General features: G+C 42.5%; 1 protein-coding gene across 2 annotated transcripts in view; it reads right to left on the bottom strand.

Moving 5' to 3' along the window:
• LOC115101625 (intermediate conductance calcium-activated potassium channel protein 4-like) overlaps positions 1–16014 on the bottom strand; it is a 58640-nt gene extending 42626 nt beyond the window's left edge. The window contains exons 1-2 of one of the 2 annotated variants that reach the window (XM_065008113.1): positions 15579–16014; positions 8877–8972 (exon numbers count right to left, since the gene is read on the bottom strand). In XM_065008113.1, the coding sequence (XP_064864185.1) occupies positions 8877–8972; positions 15579–15860 (378 nt within the window). In that variant the 5' untranslated portion in view covers positions 15861–16014. The remainder of the gene's footprint in view (positions 1–8876; positions 8973–15578) is intronic. The other variant, XM_065008110.1, reaches the window with a different exon arrangement.
• Positions 16015–17607: the final 1593 nt, after the last annotated feature.

The following is a 17607-nucleotide window of genomic DNA, read 5'->3' as shown; positions in this document are numbered from 1 at the left end:
AGCTGACCGTGATGGTTTAAGGGCCAGATTGGGAATTTAGCCAAGACACCGGGGTTAACACCCCTACGATAAGTGTCATGGGATCTTTAATGACCTCAGAGAGTCAGGACACCCGTTTAACATCCCATCCGAAAGACGGGAGCCTACACAGGGCAGTGTCCCCAATCACTATTTTTTTAGACCAGAGGAAAGAGTGCCTCCTACTGGCCCTCCAACAGCATCTGGTCTCCCATCCAGGAACTGACCAGGACCAACCCTGCTTAGCTTCAGAAGCAAGCCAGCAGTGATATGCAGGGTGGTATGCTGCTGGCATGATAATGAAATGATGATGATTAACTAAAGGTGGGAATTGGAAGAATGACAGAAACATGATGCCAAGGCAAACAAAGACCCACCCAAGCAGATACGGAGCCAGTGAAAGCCAAGATTGTGGGGGTTGTAAGCGACACAAGCCCTCTGACTCACAAGTCTCTTAGATGATGAATATAATCCTGTCTGATCCTAGTGTGACATGACACAAGTCCAAGATATCAAGATATCACTTTATTATATCACTAAAGACAATGAAAACCAAATCCCTCGCTCGACAAAACCTCCAATTCCTGTTGCTTTGAGGTTTCTTTGTAACTCTTGATATTTGAAACTGCAGTAAGCATATTAGAACACTCAGTTCATAGTCTTTCTGCCCTTGACTGACTTTCCTATTGCCCAATCACCCAGCCACCCAGTTCCTACAGCAGAGGGGTAACTTAAGCCACATTCTTCCCCTTTATATTGCCACACCGTTCCCTTGATATTGACACACCCGTCCCTAGTTATCGCCACACCGTTCCCTTGATATTGCCACACTCTTCCCCTTGATATTGCCACACCCGTCCCTAGTTATCGCCACACCTTCCCTTGATATTGCCACAACTTTCCTTTGATTTTGCCACACCCTTGCCTTGAAATTGGCTCACCTGAGGCTTTTGGTGCAAGTTCATTTCCTTACCTTTCACCTGCATTTAGAGAAATTCAACTGTACCTCCATCATCTGTGTTCTTATAGACTAACCTCCATGGCAGAGCAAGCCAACCTCAAAATACAGTCCTTGGCCAACCAACGCTAACCAGTTTTTACATCCTTCGAGCCAGATCGGGCTATTGTGGTGGAAAGGACAACAATGGAGTACAGATTCCCATCTGACTGAGGGCTCATCTTCAGATAGAGAATGAGGGAGATTACACATCAAATCAAGTATATGGAAAAAAAGAAACCATCCATCCCAGGCCCACTCCAAGCCGCATTTCAGAAATGGATTTGTCCAAAACTCTACTATTACCTATTCACATGAGCTCAAGATTAAACTCCAGTTCCCTGTGCTCCACCTTCATTCCTAGCCCAACTGCAGTACCCTTTCAGACTACAACTCCATTTTCACTGCTGTACCCTTTCAGACTATAACTTCTATCTCCACTGCAGTACCTTGTGCAGTCTCAGATCTAACTTAATAATGCCAAGTTTGTCAGGCCTGCAGTAGTCCATGGAGTCACCCTAGCTCCAGTCCCAGGGACCAGCCAGGCTCCCGTACAAGATTACCCTGTGCCCCCTAACACAGAAGACACAGTACCTCCAGTGGCCAGTGGGGCAAGCTGACCTCACACTGTGGCTGGTGGCCCATTCCAGTTCCTGTTTACAATGGCCAACACCTCCACCAGTGGCCATCAAGCCAACACCTCCAACAGTGGCCATCAAATCAACACCTCCACTAATGGCCATCGAGTCAACACCTCCACCAGTGGCTATCGAGTCAACACCTCCACCAGTGGCCATCGAGTCAACACCTCCAACAGTGGCCATCAAATCAACACCTCCACCAGTGGCTATCGAGTCAACACCTCCACCAGTGGCTATCGAGTCAACACCTCCAACAGTGGCCATCAAATCAACACCTCCACTAATGGCCATCGAATCAACACCTCCACCAGTGGCCATCGAGACAACACCTCCACTAATGGCCATCGAGTCAACACCTCCACCAGTGGCCATCGAGTCAACACCTCCACTAATGGCCATTGAGTCAACACCTCCACTAATGGCCATCGAGTCAACACCACCAGTGGCCATCGAGTCAACACCTCCATCAGTGGCCATCGAGTCAACACCACCAGTGGTGATCGAATCAACACCTCCACTAATGGCCATCAAGTCAACACCTCCACCAGTGGCCATCGAGTCAACACCTCCACCTGTGGCCATCGAGTCAACACCTCCACTAATGGCCATCGAGTCAACACCTCCACCAGTGGCCATCGAGTCAACACCTCCATCAGTGGCCATCGAGTCAACACCTCCACCAGTGGCCATCGAGTCAACACCTCCACTAATGGCCATCGAGTCAACACCTCCACCAGTGGTGATCGAATCAACACCTTCACTAATGGCCATCGAGTCAACACCTCCACCAGTGGCCATCGAGTCAACACCTCCACTAATGGCCATCGAGTCAACACCTCCACCAGTGGCCATCGAGTCAACACCTCCACTAATGGCCATCGAGTCAACACCACCAGTGGCCATCGAGTCAACACCTCCATCAGTGGCCATCGAGTCAACACCTTCACTAATGGCCATCGAGTCAACACCTCCACCAGTGGCCATCGAGTCAACACCTCCACTAATGGCCATCGAGTCAACACCACCAGTGGCCATCGAGTCAACACCTCCACTAATGGCCATCGAGTCAACACCTCCACCAGTGGCCATCGAGTCAACACCTCCACTAATGGCCATCGAGTCAACACCACCAGTGGCCATCGAGTCAACACCTCCATCAGTGGCCATCGAGTCAACACCTTCACTAATGGCCATCGAGTCAACACCTCCACCAGTGGCCATCGAGTCAACATCTCCACTAGTGGCCATCGAGTCAACACCTCCACTAGTGGCCATCGAGTCAACACCACCAATGGCCATCGAGTCAACACCTCCATCAGTGGCCATCGAGTCAACACCTTCACTAATGGCCATCGAGTCAACACCACCAATGGCCATCGAGTCAACACCTCCACCAATGGCCATCGAGTCAACACCTCCACTAGTGGCCATCGAGTCAACACCACCAATGGCCATCGAGTCAACACCTCCACCAATGGCCATCGAGTCAACACCTCCACCAATGGCCATCGAGTCAACACCTCCATCAGTGGCCATCGAGTCAACACCACCAATGGCCATCGAGTCAACACCACCAATGGCCATCGAGTCAACACCACCAATGGCCATCGAGTCAACACCACCAATGGCCATCGAGTCAACACCTCCACCAATGGCCATCGAGTCAACACCTCCACTAGTGGCCATCGAGTCAACACCACCAATGGCCATCGAGTCAACACCTCCATCAATGGCCATCGAGTCAACACCACCAGTGGCCATCGAGTCAACACCTCCATCAATGGCCATCGAGTCAACACCACCAGTGGCCATCGAGTCAACACCTCCATCAATGGCCATCGAGTCAACACCACCAGTGGCCATCGAGTCAACACCTCCATCAATGGCCATCGAGTCAACACCACCAGTGGCCATCGAGTCAACACCTCCACCAATGGCCATCGAGTCAACACCTCCACCAATGGCCATCGAGTCAACACCTCCACCAATGGCCATCGAGTCAACACCTCCACCAGTGGCCATCGAGTCAACACCTCCATCAATGGCCATCGAGTCAACACCTCCACCAATGGCCATCGAGTCAACACCACCAGTGGCCATCGAGTCAACACCACCAATGGCCATCGAGTCAACACCACCAGTGGCCATCGAGTCAACACCTCCATCAGTGGCCATCGAGTCAACACCTCCATCAGTGGCCATCGAATCAACACCTCCACTAATGGCCATCAAGTCAACAAAAGCGCATATAAGCTTGGTATATCAACCACTCAAAGTTGGCCTTAGTGGGAGTGACCATAGAATTGTATAGGAGTCACCGACTGAGTAAATTATTTGCCATCATTTAATTTGAGTGAATCACACTACTGCGAGTCGTGGCTCTGTGGTTGTGATGTGCTAGTGTAAGCGGGAGGGTTAGGGGGAAGTTGTTGTGGGAGATGATTGGTTGGTAGATTAAGCTGAATGCCTGCGCGCCGGGAGTTTCTCTGTATTGGCTAACGAAGGCCAAGTTTGACGCATTGGTCCACCATACTCTGCGTATTTGGGCGGAAGTGTTTGGAAATGTTATTAATCTATGGCTAATCCGTGTGGCAGTCTGATAAACATTACAATTAATTTCAGTTATTTTTTGGTGCAAGTTATTTTCCTTGTATTTTATCTTTGGAAACGTTTATAGAAATTCAACTGTACCTCCATCTCATGTGTTCTCACAGACACACCACCTGGGTAGTCCACACCCAAACCACCAGCAAGCCAACATAAAAATACAGTCCATTACCAACCAATCCTAACCCTACATTTTTACAATAAGAAAGTCTTGTTCTTATTTGTACATTATAGTTATACAGTTTATACCGGTAAGCAAATGCAATTTGCTTGGAACATGTTGAAGATGTACAAAGAATTACAGATTTTCAATTCCTGTGTGTAAACACTACGCACCTGCACCTCATTAAAAGTATGTCGCACACAGCAGAATGAAATGAGGCCCTCTGGTAATGCAAATGATCTGCCACCAATGAAGAGGGGTGTTTATATGTAACTGAAAGGGGAGGAAGTGCTACTCATACTGGAATGTATCCAAGCCAGCAGTTAGGCCTGCCACTGTACATGCAGGGCCATCGGAACCCAATGGGAATGGGAGCTGGGAAGAGGCTTAGGGTTGGGGATCATGTAGAGACAGGTGATGATATTGACAGCCCATACCCCTGGGAATGTGTGTTTACTAGTGCCTGGGGACCCCAGCCACATATCACTCTCTCCGCCTGCACACCGTCCTGAACGATGCTCACATGATAATTAAGAGGGGGACGTTTTAGGTGACCCATGATATGAGGAAATATCAGCTGGGTTCGTTTTTCTCTGTCCATTTTCCTCTTCCTATTTTTTCTTTCTATGCTTCATTTCTCTGATAATGTCCTTCTCTTTTCAGTTTTTTTTTTTGAGAGGGAGAAAGGTTAACACTAGGTTGTGCTGCTGCATGTTTTGTTTTCAGCCTAAATATGGAGGCCCAATGCACAGCTCAAAAACGATAACCTTCATCCTTGCTTGAAACCTCACCTCCCTTATCTCCCCGCAGCACTTGCGCAGAGCCCCCCTCCTCTCAGATATGCCTACACACGGATGTCAACCTAACAGGTGTTTAAAGACCCGGCAGTGTGGCCTGAAAAACCTTCTGGCTGCCTACCCTTTTGTCAAAAAATGTATGAATGGGACCTGCCCCACTATGTTTTATTTACAGTTTTTTACAATCACTTACACACCGAAAGTGGTACTTGAGGCACACTCAGTGAAACTATTAACTCATGTACCTAATCTTCAGACCAAGTCTGCAAAACTGCAAGCACATTATCTGCTTTACAGTCAGTTTGCAAATCAGAGCTTGAGCACTATAAATAGGCTTCAGGTTGGCTTTCTTGGTTTGGACAACAACGGCGGCCAATTTTGGAGAGAGAGTGAGAGGAAGAGGAGTGAGAGTAAGAGGGGGACGAGGATAAGGAGGAGGAGGAGGAGGAGGAAGAGGACAAGGACGAGGACGAGGATGAGGACAAGGACAAGCCTATTTGTTTATCTTCTATTGTATTTGTTTTGTCAGTTCATCCCATTTTACTGTTCATCCCGAAATCTGGATGAAAATAAAATGTTTTGAGAAGTAAATAAATTGTATTTTCCCCCTCTTGCATTTCTGTTTATAGTGCAAATATATACTGAATATGCATACATACTGTATATATTTGTGCACATACATGTACGTGTGAGTGCTATGACAAACTGCGGTGGACTCCACTGCACACTGAACATGCAAAAGACACAAGATTGTAGTGTTTTACATTTTTCACATCCATGTGTAGTTGGCGTGTATAAGAGCTAATCAATTAATGTTTTGTGGAAGAGTTTTGATGCTAAAACACCATTTGAGAAAAGTTAAAATAGTTTTGAATGAAGTGTTTAGTTTTACAAGAGATGTGTGACGTTTTGCATGTTGTGTGTGTGTTTTGGGGTTTTGTGGGTAGAGTCTAGAGAAAGGAGCCATAGTTTCAGAAATCATGTGTAAGAAATTGGCAAAAATTGTAATCATATACTGCACTGAGTGGTACATAAAATATATCTACTTCTGCACAGTCTTCACACCTTGCACTAACCTGTTTATCATATAGTACCTTGTTGACTTCTATACTGAGCAGTAAGGATATTAACATATTGAATTTCAGTATCTTCACTAAAGTCCTGACACCTTGTGCATTGACAAGGTATTACAGAGCAAGGATGAAAATAAGACGACCAGAGAACTGTACAGGTCTCCATGGATTCGAGTCTCATCAGGGGGAACGTGCATGTGAGTGTTATTTACTAAGAAGTCCTGCTGACAGTCTGTGTGTGTAATCAAGATATCATCAAGGCAAATCAGCATCAGAATTTTTTGTGACCAATCAATGAACAAACCAACAGCTGAATGTTATCAAAGTGAGGTTGGTAGGACAGCCACAAAATTTGAGCAATTCACTTCCAGATCAAATAAGAAGTATGTAAAACAAAAAACACTAATGGCAAATGAAAAAATGCAGCCTCCCCACAAAACTAGAATAATCCCGTCTAAAAGACGTCTTTTCCAGACGTTGAAGTTAGGTTTAATTTAGGTTCTGAATGAAAGTTAAAGAGGTATTTACCATATGTTTAAAATAAATATTTTCCAGGTCGTTGAAAAGGCATATTTTCCAGATGTTCAAAAATATGTATTTTCCGGACATTGAAATCAGGTTAATTTTCGGTTCTGAATGAAGGTTGAAAAATAATTTTATAGATGTCTATGTTTGGGCCAAATTAAGGCTGGTCCAGACCGTACAAAATTTGAATCAAACATAGACGTGTATGATTGGTTTAGATTTGGTCCGGACCGCACCAAAAACCAATGTCCGTGGATGTGGAAATCACGGCCGGCAGGATCTGCACCAAAAAGATGTCCTAAAGGCGTCGAGCTGAGCTTACTAAGGTGTAGCCAACAGTGTTGCCTGAAATTGAATTGTATGAATGCCAATCTATGTGGTAAGCTTACCATTTGTAAAACACCCCAAAAAGACATCCGGACAGGACCAAAAAAAGACATCCAAAAGACGTCGGCTTGTGCTTACTGGGATGTAGCCTAGAATGTCGGCCAGCAATGGAATTTTATGAATGCCCATCCATGTGGTAGGCCCACCGTTTGTAAAACAGGCCATTGCATTGGCTGTATTAGTCCTGATTCCTGTGACTAATCAATTTGGTTATTTACAGTTTTTGACAATTGCTTACACATGATTTCTGAAACTATGGCTCCTTTCTCTAGACTCTACCCACAAAACCCCAAAACACACACACAACATGCAAAAACGTCACACATCTCTTGCAAAACTAAACACTTCATTCAAAACTATTTAAACTTTTCTCAAAATAGTGTTTATGCATCAAAACTCTACACACAAACCATCAAATGATTAGCTCTTATACACACGGATGTGAAAAATGTAAAACAATACAATCTTGTGTCTTTTGCATGTTCAGTGTGCGGTGGAATCCACGGGAGTTTGTCATAGCACTTACATGTATGTGCACAAATATATACAGTATGTATACATATTCAGTATATACAGTATGTATACATATTCAGTATATACAGTATGTATACATATTCAGTATATACAGTATTTGCTCAATAAACAGAAATGCAAGGGGGGTGAAATAAAATATATTTCTTTCTCAAAACATTGTATTTTCATCCAGATTTCAGGATGAACAGTAACAGACAAAACAAATACTATCTCTCCAAAATTGGCCTCCATTGATGTCCAAACCAAGAAAGCCAACCTGAAGCCTATTTATAGTGCTCAAACTCTGATTTATAAGTGAAGAAATTAGCTATAAGTGTTTTCAAACATGAACACTGGGTGCAGGTAATCGGTAAATGAGTATGGCATTTGGAATGGCAGTGTTTTCCAAACAAAACACAAGACCAGTTGGTTTTGAATGATGTGTCTAATGTTGAGAACTGTGTTTAGTGTTTTGTAAAAAGTGTGTTTTACAATTGCAAACTGATTGTAAAGCAGATAATGTGCTTGCAGTTTTGCAGGCTTGGTCTGAAGATTAGGTAGTACATGAGTTAATAGTTTCACTGAGTGTGCCTCAAGTACCACTTTTAGTGTGTAAGCGATATAAAAAACTGTAAGCTCTGAATATCAGATACCCAACTTTATCAGGAGTTATCTCAAGCCTATTGGCAATGTGTTTACACAGCAGGAAAAGTATTTAATTTTTCGCTATGATCAGCTTGTCAAAAATGGACCGATACAAACTTGAAACCACTGATCATGACAATGAGGTGAAACTCCTGGACAACATTTGTGATTGTACATTCCATATTGTCCATTTAACTTTGACCTCTCCTGTTTTTAGGATATGTTGTTTGTTAATTTGATTGAGTGCCATTTAGGTTAGGCTATTTGATGGGAAAAACCTGCATGATGTAAATAGTGTCTGTCTGATTACATGATCATACTTGTTACCTCTAGCCTGTAGGCTACAGGTGACCGCCTAATCCTGCTTACCTTTAACAATGAATGATTTAATGTAACCCCTGCCTTCAACTCCTATGTTCAAAGAGTATCTAACACATTTCTTTCCAGTGATAGAGAGCTGGGCTGCACAGTCAACAATGGGATCAGAGGTCAGAGAGAACACACACTCACCCTAATGTCCTTATAATGGAAGGCTACGATGAGAATCAGAAGACACCCAGTGGATATGCTGATGGAGCAGTTGATGATAAAGGCGTAGCGGGAGCCCTGGGGAGGAAGAGGAGGACAGACAAGTTAAAGACATTAAAGGGAGGTTTAAAGTTATTCAAACAGTGCTTCTGTTTTCGATTCTTTTCCGTTTGGCGTTTTCCAGTAGCAGTGTGTTTAGTGTTAGTGGAATGCTCTGACCTTCAGTCTCCGCTGGTCACGCACACTGATTTGGTGACAACTTTATAATGTGTGTGATGCACATGCACACTCGTGAACGCACACACTTGGGTGGCATTAGATCAAGTAGGCATATTGACCTGGCATGATATGAAGTATTGACTTCAAGTGAACCACCAGGTCGCGCAACCAAATAAGATGAGTGTAGGCCTACAGAGCTCTTAGCTGATGCATTAAAACGATCTTTATAAACTAGCAGAGCCGGCCCTAGCCACTAAGCGACATAAGCAAACGCTGAGGGCCCCGCGCCTACTAGGGTGCCCTGACCCAAAATAAGTATATTTTTTTGTTTATTGGTTATTTTAGGAACTTAGTCAGGGTCTCAACTTACTGTTGAGAGATAGAATAGCAGAATACACAAGGTGCAATTTGGTGCAAGGTACACAATACACAAAGTGCAATCAAAATTTGGTTGTGTATAAGCAGTTTTTCTACTGTTATGTCAGTCACTGAGACTCACTCAATTAGCACGTCAGCTAACTTTTTCTATATTGGTCTAGACAGCTATGTAAACTAGTAATTGTGTAAAAGTGGTTCAATTACCCAGGGGCCCTGATCTCCAGGGGGATCCCATTGATTTTGTTATTCGCTCTCACTCAGATATCATATTAACATGGCATAAGTCAGTGCAAAACACTACAAACATTTCTCTCCTCCCTATAGCAGAATTTGTAGAATTCCATGAAATCAGTTATAAAATTGGTAAATATTCTCTCTGCCCTCTGGCGAAATGTGTAAAATTGCAGCAAATGAACTCTAAAACTGTAAGTCACTAACCAGGTGAGTGGTGACATGCTATCCAAGATTCCTAAATCAGTTTATCAACTTTACCCTGGACTGCAGCAAAACCTAAAGATCATGGTACATTTAGTTAGATGAAAGAAAAGGGAACAGGATTTGGCTTCTGTAGCAATGAACATAGCCGCTGGAAGTGAGGGTGCTGAGGGTGTTGCAGCAGCCCCTGAAAAATCTGAATTTAAAAAACATATATTAATACAAATAAAAAATACAATTTGAAAACCAAAAAATATATATTATGACAAAAGTAGTGCACTGGGCCGATATAGACATCTGTAGCATGGGCATACATTTATTTTTCAGTATCTCCACTTTGTCAAAAAAGGTAGTTGTATAATTATGGTTTTCCACAGTTGTTTACACACGTTTACTGAATCTTTGGGCCATTTTCCCAAAACTCTAAACACAAAACCACAAACACAAAATGCAAAACTCTAAAAATATCTGGCAAAAGCAAAAACTGCATTCAAAACTGTTTTATCTCTTTCCAAAGTGTTTTTCTGCATCAAAATGACAGACATGCGCGTCATATGAATAGATCTGTCTACCAACCAACAACAGACTGATGTGCTCAACACAAAACACTACTATGAATATCTCATCAGTGTTGTGAGTTCAACAACTAAGCCGGTTGTAAAAGATTGTTACAGTAATGTATACAGCAATGTAAACCTACTCAAATATACATAAATAAATACACACAAATGCAATACAGTTGCCAATTGGTTTATAGAGCTTGGCATTGTGATTGGCGTTGCTTTCCAAAGGGACTAAAGAGATTTTAATTTTGAATGTTGTGCCTAATGTAGAGATCTGTTTGTAGTGTTTTGCAAAAAGTGTGATATAGAATTTAAAACTGAGTGTAAAGCAGGAATTGTGCTTGCAATTTTGCAGAATTGGTTTTGGGATTTAGTACACAGGTTTCAGGTTTCGGTGATTGTGTTTCAAGTTCCAATTTTAGTGTGTAAACAATTGGGGAAAAGAACAGTATCTTGCAGGATTCAATGGTTGTAATTGCAAGAGTTGTTGCCCTGTCTTTTTCTCAGCGATTGTCATTCTAATAGAATCCAGAAAGTCTGTCTTCAAATATTTCTATCACCATAAAGACAAACAAAGTGCAGTACAGTACATTGAGACATCAAGTGGTTTATGTGGCTTAGTTGTTGAACTCACAACACTAGGGTTGTGAATTTCAATTCCCACAGGGGACCTGTATGAAATTATACTTTTTTTTAAACTAGGCAAGTCAGTTAAGAACAAATTCTTATTTACAATGATAGCCTAGGAACAGTGGGTTAACTGCCTCGTTCAGGGGCAGAACGACAGATTTGTACCTTGTCAGCTCTGGGATTCCTTTTGGTTACTGGCCCAATGCTCTAACCACTAGGCTACTGCTGCACCTGTATCCATTCACTACTATAAATTGCTCTGGTTAAGATCTACTGAAAGTAAAAGGAATGAATAGACCATTTCAATTTACACATAGAAATAAGTTGCATTTGCAAAGTATTTCAAGAAAATGGAAAACATATATCAAACAAGTATTTTTATATTCCACAAGTACAGTATTATCAGATTCTGTTTTGTACAGATAATTATCAGACTCAAGTTTCAAATGCTGGTAAACCCTCAAATACAAATAGATTTAGTTTAAATATTTTCACAAAAGTAGTGCACTGGGCCTTTACTAGTCCTGTATTAGCAGACCATCAGCGCGGGCATACTACTTCCCGCAAATTATGCAATGATATGTCAACACATCTGATAAGTAGGCTGAGTGTCTTAATAATTAACCCCGTGAGTAACTATCACTTGACTTCACTGTACTTGAAACGATCGTCTCGACAGTAGGCTAAGTTGGCTGAGTGTCTTAATAATTAACCCCGTGAGTAACTATCACTTGACTTCACTGTACTTGAAACGATCGTCTCGACAGTAGGCTAAGTTGGCTGAGTGTCTTAATAATTAACCCCGTGAGTAACTATCACTTGACTTCACTGTACTTGAAACGATCGTCTCGACAGTAGGCTAAGTAGGCTGAGTGATAAAAGTTGTGCTGTTTATTGCCATGACGTCCACGCAGGCAACTGATGTAACCTCGATGAAAGTTTTAACGGGGAGTTCATTTAATGATGGGTGGTTGGAGTTTACAGTCTAAAAGTTATAATTGCACATTTTCAGACAACGCTAGGGAAACTTCAACGCAGAGAGGTGGTGTGACGTGCGTTGGCAACTTTGATTGTTTTCCACAATTTCACTTGTAGCATCTGCATCATGTCTAATTTTATCCCAAGCCTAATTGGACTCCACATCAGCGTAACGTTAATTTGACTACATTATTAGACCTATCACATGGAGACCACAGCTCTGAGTGTCTAAATTGGTTTTGGAATATTTTCCCTTCGGAAAGAGGAATTTCAAGCCTTTTTGAAACGACCTAATTTATAGTAACTCTAACACCGTTGTTTATCTAGGCCTTGGACAGACAGGAAGGCCACCCAAGACCAATGCAGGCCAGAATCCATCCCATCAGCCTTCAGACAGAAGCTGTCAGTAGAGGATGTGAGTAGAGCCTGAAACATTCATCATCATTCTGAATTAATTATTAAAAGAAAACCCCCTTCTGTTGGTCACTTTTGATAAGGTCTAGTTAATTTGCAACAATGTCCTCTGTGTGCTGTGTTCCGTGACAATGGCACACCCAAATAGTTGCTAGGCCGTCGCTAATAACATCAATAATCATTGTTGTTTGTTTTGTTTTTACAGTCACAACATGATGGTGTTGTATCAGCTTTACTATAGAAACACATCCTCTTGGCACACAGTCAAACCTGACGCCATTTAACTCTGGATAAACACAGTGCAGATTAGCTGATGTAACTAACTAGATGGTCACACTCAGTCATATCAGTCTGGCATGCTGGCCCAAAGACCTTGACAATCAGCCCAGCCTCAGCCCAGCCCCCCCATCTCCAGGAGAGGTGAAACTCTTGCATTATTCAAACACTCTAATGAACCACAAATGATGTGGAAAGATCCAAAATGACCGTGGGCAACCTGAGAAACACTAGCTGTGAAGGGAAACAAATACAATGTGGAAAAAGTACCACAAATAGCACATTTTCCTCATCCTGTATAACCTGGTTTCCAAGGGAAAGTATCCTTAAATACACTGTCATGCAGAGAGGGTATACCAGTCTTCTAGCTATTTCTGAGCATCCAGTTACCTCACTCATCATGTAGCCTATGTTTTTTTGAGTTTTGATACAACTTAGGCATTTCCAAAAATAATAGTTTGGCAAACTCAATTGGTTATCAAAATCAAGATAATGTATAGGAAAAAATGCATGGAAATGCCTGCCCGGGTAATTGCCAGATACATCAGCATATGGAGCTGTTTGCAACATGAACTACCAAAATCAACTTCCTCCAGGCCCAGGCTTACACTGCGTGTCAGCCTAGTTGGACATCAATATTTGATCAATCATGACAATCATATTAATCAAACAAACAGATTGGATCTCCTTTCCCTGAAATCAGCCTGATTTAAACAGCCTGCCTGCTGCACTCAGCAGTTTTCACTTCACTTGCCTTGGGATCATTACATGGAGGAATTAGATCAGCTGGACAGGGACTATAGCTTGCTCATCTAGCTGTAATTACCTCAAAGTATAGGGACCTCAGATTGGATCTCCTTTCACTGGACGGCCAGACAGGTATAACCAGGCTGACCGATTGTTTCACTCCATTGTTTTCACTTCACTTGATAAGTGAAAGTGAATTGAAAAAAATGTTGAGTGCCATGGTCAGGCTGGTACACCAGGGTAGGAAACACCAGGTGTGTTAAGGTGCTCTGACATTTGGTTGCATCATATGGGTGAGCTGCTGAGAGCCTCTTTTCTACTTATGGAACTGGCACGTATATTCTAGAACTTCAGTGGGACGGAGTTAAAAACTGCTTGATTGTGTGGACTGACATTTTTATCCACCCTAATCTGTATGTTGATGTGAAGAGACGGCAGTACCAAGCTGTGGTTCTGGAAATGGGCTCATAATCAGAAGGTCACCGGGTTCAAATCCCAGGTGTGGGTTATGCTATTATGCTGCGACGCAAGTCATGCTTGTTTAACGGGTCTGTTAATCAAGGAAATGGTTACGACAACAATTAGACACGCCGTTCCGTTCTCTTCCTATGAATGGACTGGATATAGTATTTCTGTACATAGATTAATCCAAGGCCTTTGTGGTAGAGCTACAGGGCACATGTAGGTTGATAATAGCATTCATGATCTTTATGTTGTATCAACAGCACCTGTTTTCTGTCCGTCTGACTGACCTCTTCATGTTAAAGGGATACTTCGAGATGTTGGCAATGAGACCCTTTCTACTTCCCCAGAGCGTGCTAGCAGTTACCCATAGCCTTCCAGTCATTGTGCTAATGCTAGTTAGCATTGCTCGTGAAACTACATCCAACTTCCTTCATACTAGACACAGAGACAGAAAAATGACATCCACAAGTTCATCTGACTGTGGGGAAGTAGATAACGGGCCTCATTGCCAAAATCCCAAAGTATCCCTTTAACATGTTAATTATCCATGCAGAGGTTGATATTCATTCTTCACACAAGGGGGGTGACATTCACTCATTAAAAAAAAACACAAATAGTGGTCAGTAGGTCTGTGACCTATTCTCAGACAGACTCTCTTTCTTGAGCAGCCTAGTCAGAGTACTAGGGGTATACACAGGATATCTGGTTCCCTGAGATAGTTGCTACTATTCAATGCATTTCTGTGGTGGCTTGGCCAGCAGTAGGTCAGTTGATTCCTGCAGGTTTCAGTTGTATTACATGCTGCTGTTGAGGCCTGCGTTGCTGGTCATTTTGTCATTGGTCAGGTATTGAACCCTAAAGAGGTATGTAGCGCACCAAACCAACATGGTCCCTGTGGTGTCAAACAGGTGTAGTTAACGATTAGGTAGAGAATAAATCTGATTTATTTGACTTATTACAAGGACAACATTGGTGTTCTCACCACTAGCCTATTCAACAGGAACTTGATAATCATGATGGCATTTGCTGTTCTAAGGGGAATCATATGTTGTGAGCTTTCCAAATACAATGTACCACTGACTTTACTCTCTCTCTCTCTCTCTCTGGCATGTGGCTATGACAGGTCAACAGGTGTCTTAGACTAAATCACTTTTATGGCACATGATAACTTGTCTCTTGATTAATCAAAATATGTGAGATGAGAAATTATGAATATTCTGTATATCCATAATGGCCTGTACAACTTGGCAAGAGTGGCATATGTTTGACACCTGTCTTTGACCCACTTTGAATGTTAGCATTCTGAGGGAAGCCTTGTACTTTAAGTTCACTGTCTTGATCTTATCATTTTTAAATAGAAACAGCTCTTTCAGTTCTTCTCTTTTAACTTGAGAGTTGCAAGACTATAATGTAGGTCCACTTTATTTCACTGAAACTGAAAACCAACAGCAAACAACTTTAATTGCCAGGGATTTGTTATCCTTTCCTTGATAAATTCGTTAGCATGATTATATTTTAACAGTCTTGTTGGTAGTTGAAAGTGAATTTTACGGAATGTGACGTGATCAAAATGACTTACCGGTTGGTAAATAAACGGACACAGCTCCGCGTGCAGTATCATGAGCAGTGTCCCAAGCAGCGCGGTGCCTAGAGCCCATGCGCACAGACACTTTTTGTTCTCTAATAAAACTTTTCTATCTCGCAATCTATAAAGATTGCCCCCCTCGATTTGAGGCATACGCTTCCCAGAGTGGGACAGAGGCACAGATATCTCCGTCATGTCCCCGCCATTTCTGTTGATCACTCCATCGCAATTGTCAACTTTGGAGTCGAGGTGCAAATTGCGGGTTGTCATCTCCATGTCGCGATGGGTTCGGCTGTGTCCGCTCTCCGTGTTGTTGTCCTCTGATGCCTCGTCCTCTCCTCGTCCTCTCACTGTCCCGCCTCTGCCCTGTCCGTGCTCTTCCCTGGAGTGCGGGAAAGTATACCACGATGGGCCAGCTGTGTCCCAGGTCCTCCTCTCCGTGGCTCATGAAAGTAGCGGCATAAGGACTGTATAACTAACTGTATGAGCTCACCTGAACACGAACATCGAACACCTCCACGAGCGGCATGTGATACGCTCACCACTGACAGTTGACTGGGGCGCTATTCTTATTTGCAAGGGTTATGAGGATATACTGTATGAGAGTGCGCCATAAAAAAAAAAGTATCTCGCTCTCTCTTTCTCTCTCTCTCGCTCTCTCTGTGTCCGTGCGTGCGTGCGTGCATGCAGTGGTGGAAAAATTGACATACTTGAGTAAAAGTATAAATACCTTAATAGAAAGTTACTCAAGTAAAAGGTAAAGTAACCCAGTAAAATACTAATAAAGTCTAAAAGTATTTGGTTCTAAATACACTTAAGTATCAAAAGTAAATGTAATTGCTAAAATGTACTTAAGTATCAAAAGGAAATGTACAAGTATAAATCATTTCAAATTCCATCTTTTAAGCTATTTTCTTTAGGAATGTATTAAAGTAAAGCACAGATACCCCAAAAAACTACTTGCGTTTTTTAAAGTTTAAAGTACTTTAGTACTTTACATCTGTGTGTGTGTTGGGGGGGGGGGGGGGGTCCTCACGCAGATGTAGGCTAGCCTACTCATTGGATAACTATAGAGGCTGGTAATTGCATAAGATACAGGATGTAAGGGTTTTATGACAGGATGATCAAATATGATAATTTCAGTTGGTGAGGGTCAATCACCAATTCAGTTGGACAACTATTTTAGCTTGTCGCTCTCTTTTTGAAATACCATTTTGATGGGCATTTCAGTGATGTGTTCCATTAATTACAGTACTGATAAAAAAAAATGAATTTTTACAAATCCAGCAATCCCTGTCAAAACAAATTGTTTTAAAAATTCCACAATACTGTGTGCTCCCAAAATTCTATTCTGTAGCCTTCTAGAATTAATTAATTAATTTTGGCATTATCAATTGCAAATAAGCTGTCACATAGGCCACCAATAAAAAGCACATTATAGACTAGTACTGTTGTTATTTACCTGTGCATTGACATGGTGAGCCTATTCTCAAACAACACTTTCACAGCTCCAGGGTAACCTCTGGTGGACAAAGGAGTAGGGTGTTTATTGAGATTTAGGGACAATGTTATACAGTATGTAGCCAACTATTTATTGTCAGACACGCATTTATATGAGAGGGATTTTCAGGCTCTCTTGAATAAAACTGCATTGTTATTATTTTACTGTTAATAAACGTCCCATGGAATGTAGACGTCACCTCGTAATTGTTGTATTTTGTTTTGTACTGGTCTCAGATGTCTCAACCACTAAACTCTAGAGATCTTTATCTCTCCCCAACAAACTGATGCAATAAGTGACATTTAGTTAACTACCCCCCCACACACACACACACACCTTCCCCAGACACCTAAGTAACATTCCTCAAAAATCCTTGAGCTATAGTGTAGTGTACACAATCTCTCACCCCATTTCCTAGGTTCTATGCCTGGGAGGAACAGCGTCATGACCTTGGGCCATGTGACGCATTCACCCCACACGGATCCTTCCGACAAGGTATCCTGTGGTGGGCTGCTGCTGACG

This window comes from Oncorhynchus nerka, linkage group LG3 (genome assembly GCF_034236695.1).
Source record: "Oncorhynchus nerka isolate Pitt River linkage group LG3, Oner_Uvic_2.0, whole genome shotgun sequence".
NCBI lineage: Eukaryota > Metazoa > Chordata > Actinopteri > Salmoniformes > Salmonidae > Oncorhynchus > Oncorhynchus nerka.
This window is presented reverse-complemented; position numbering and strand designations above follow the sequence as displayed.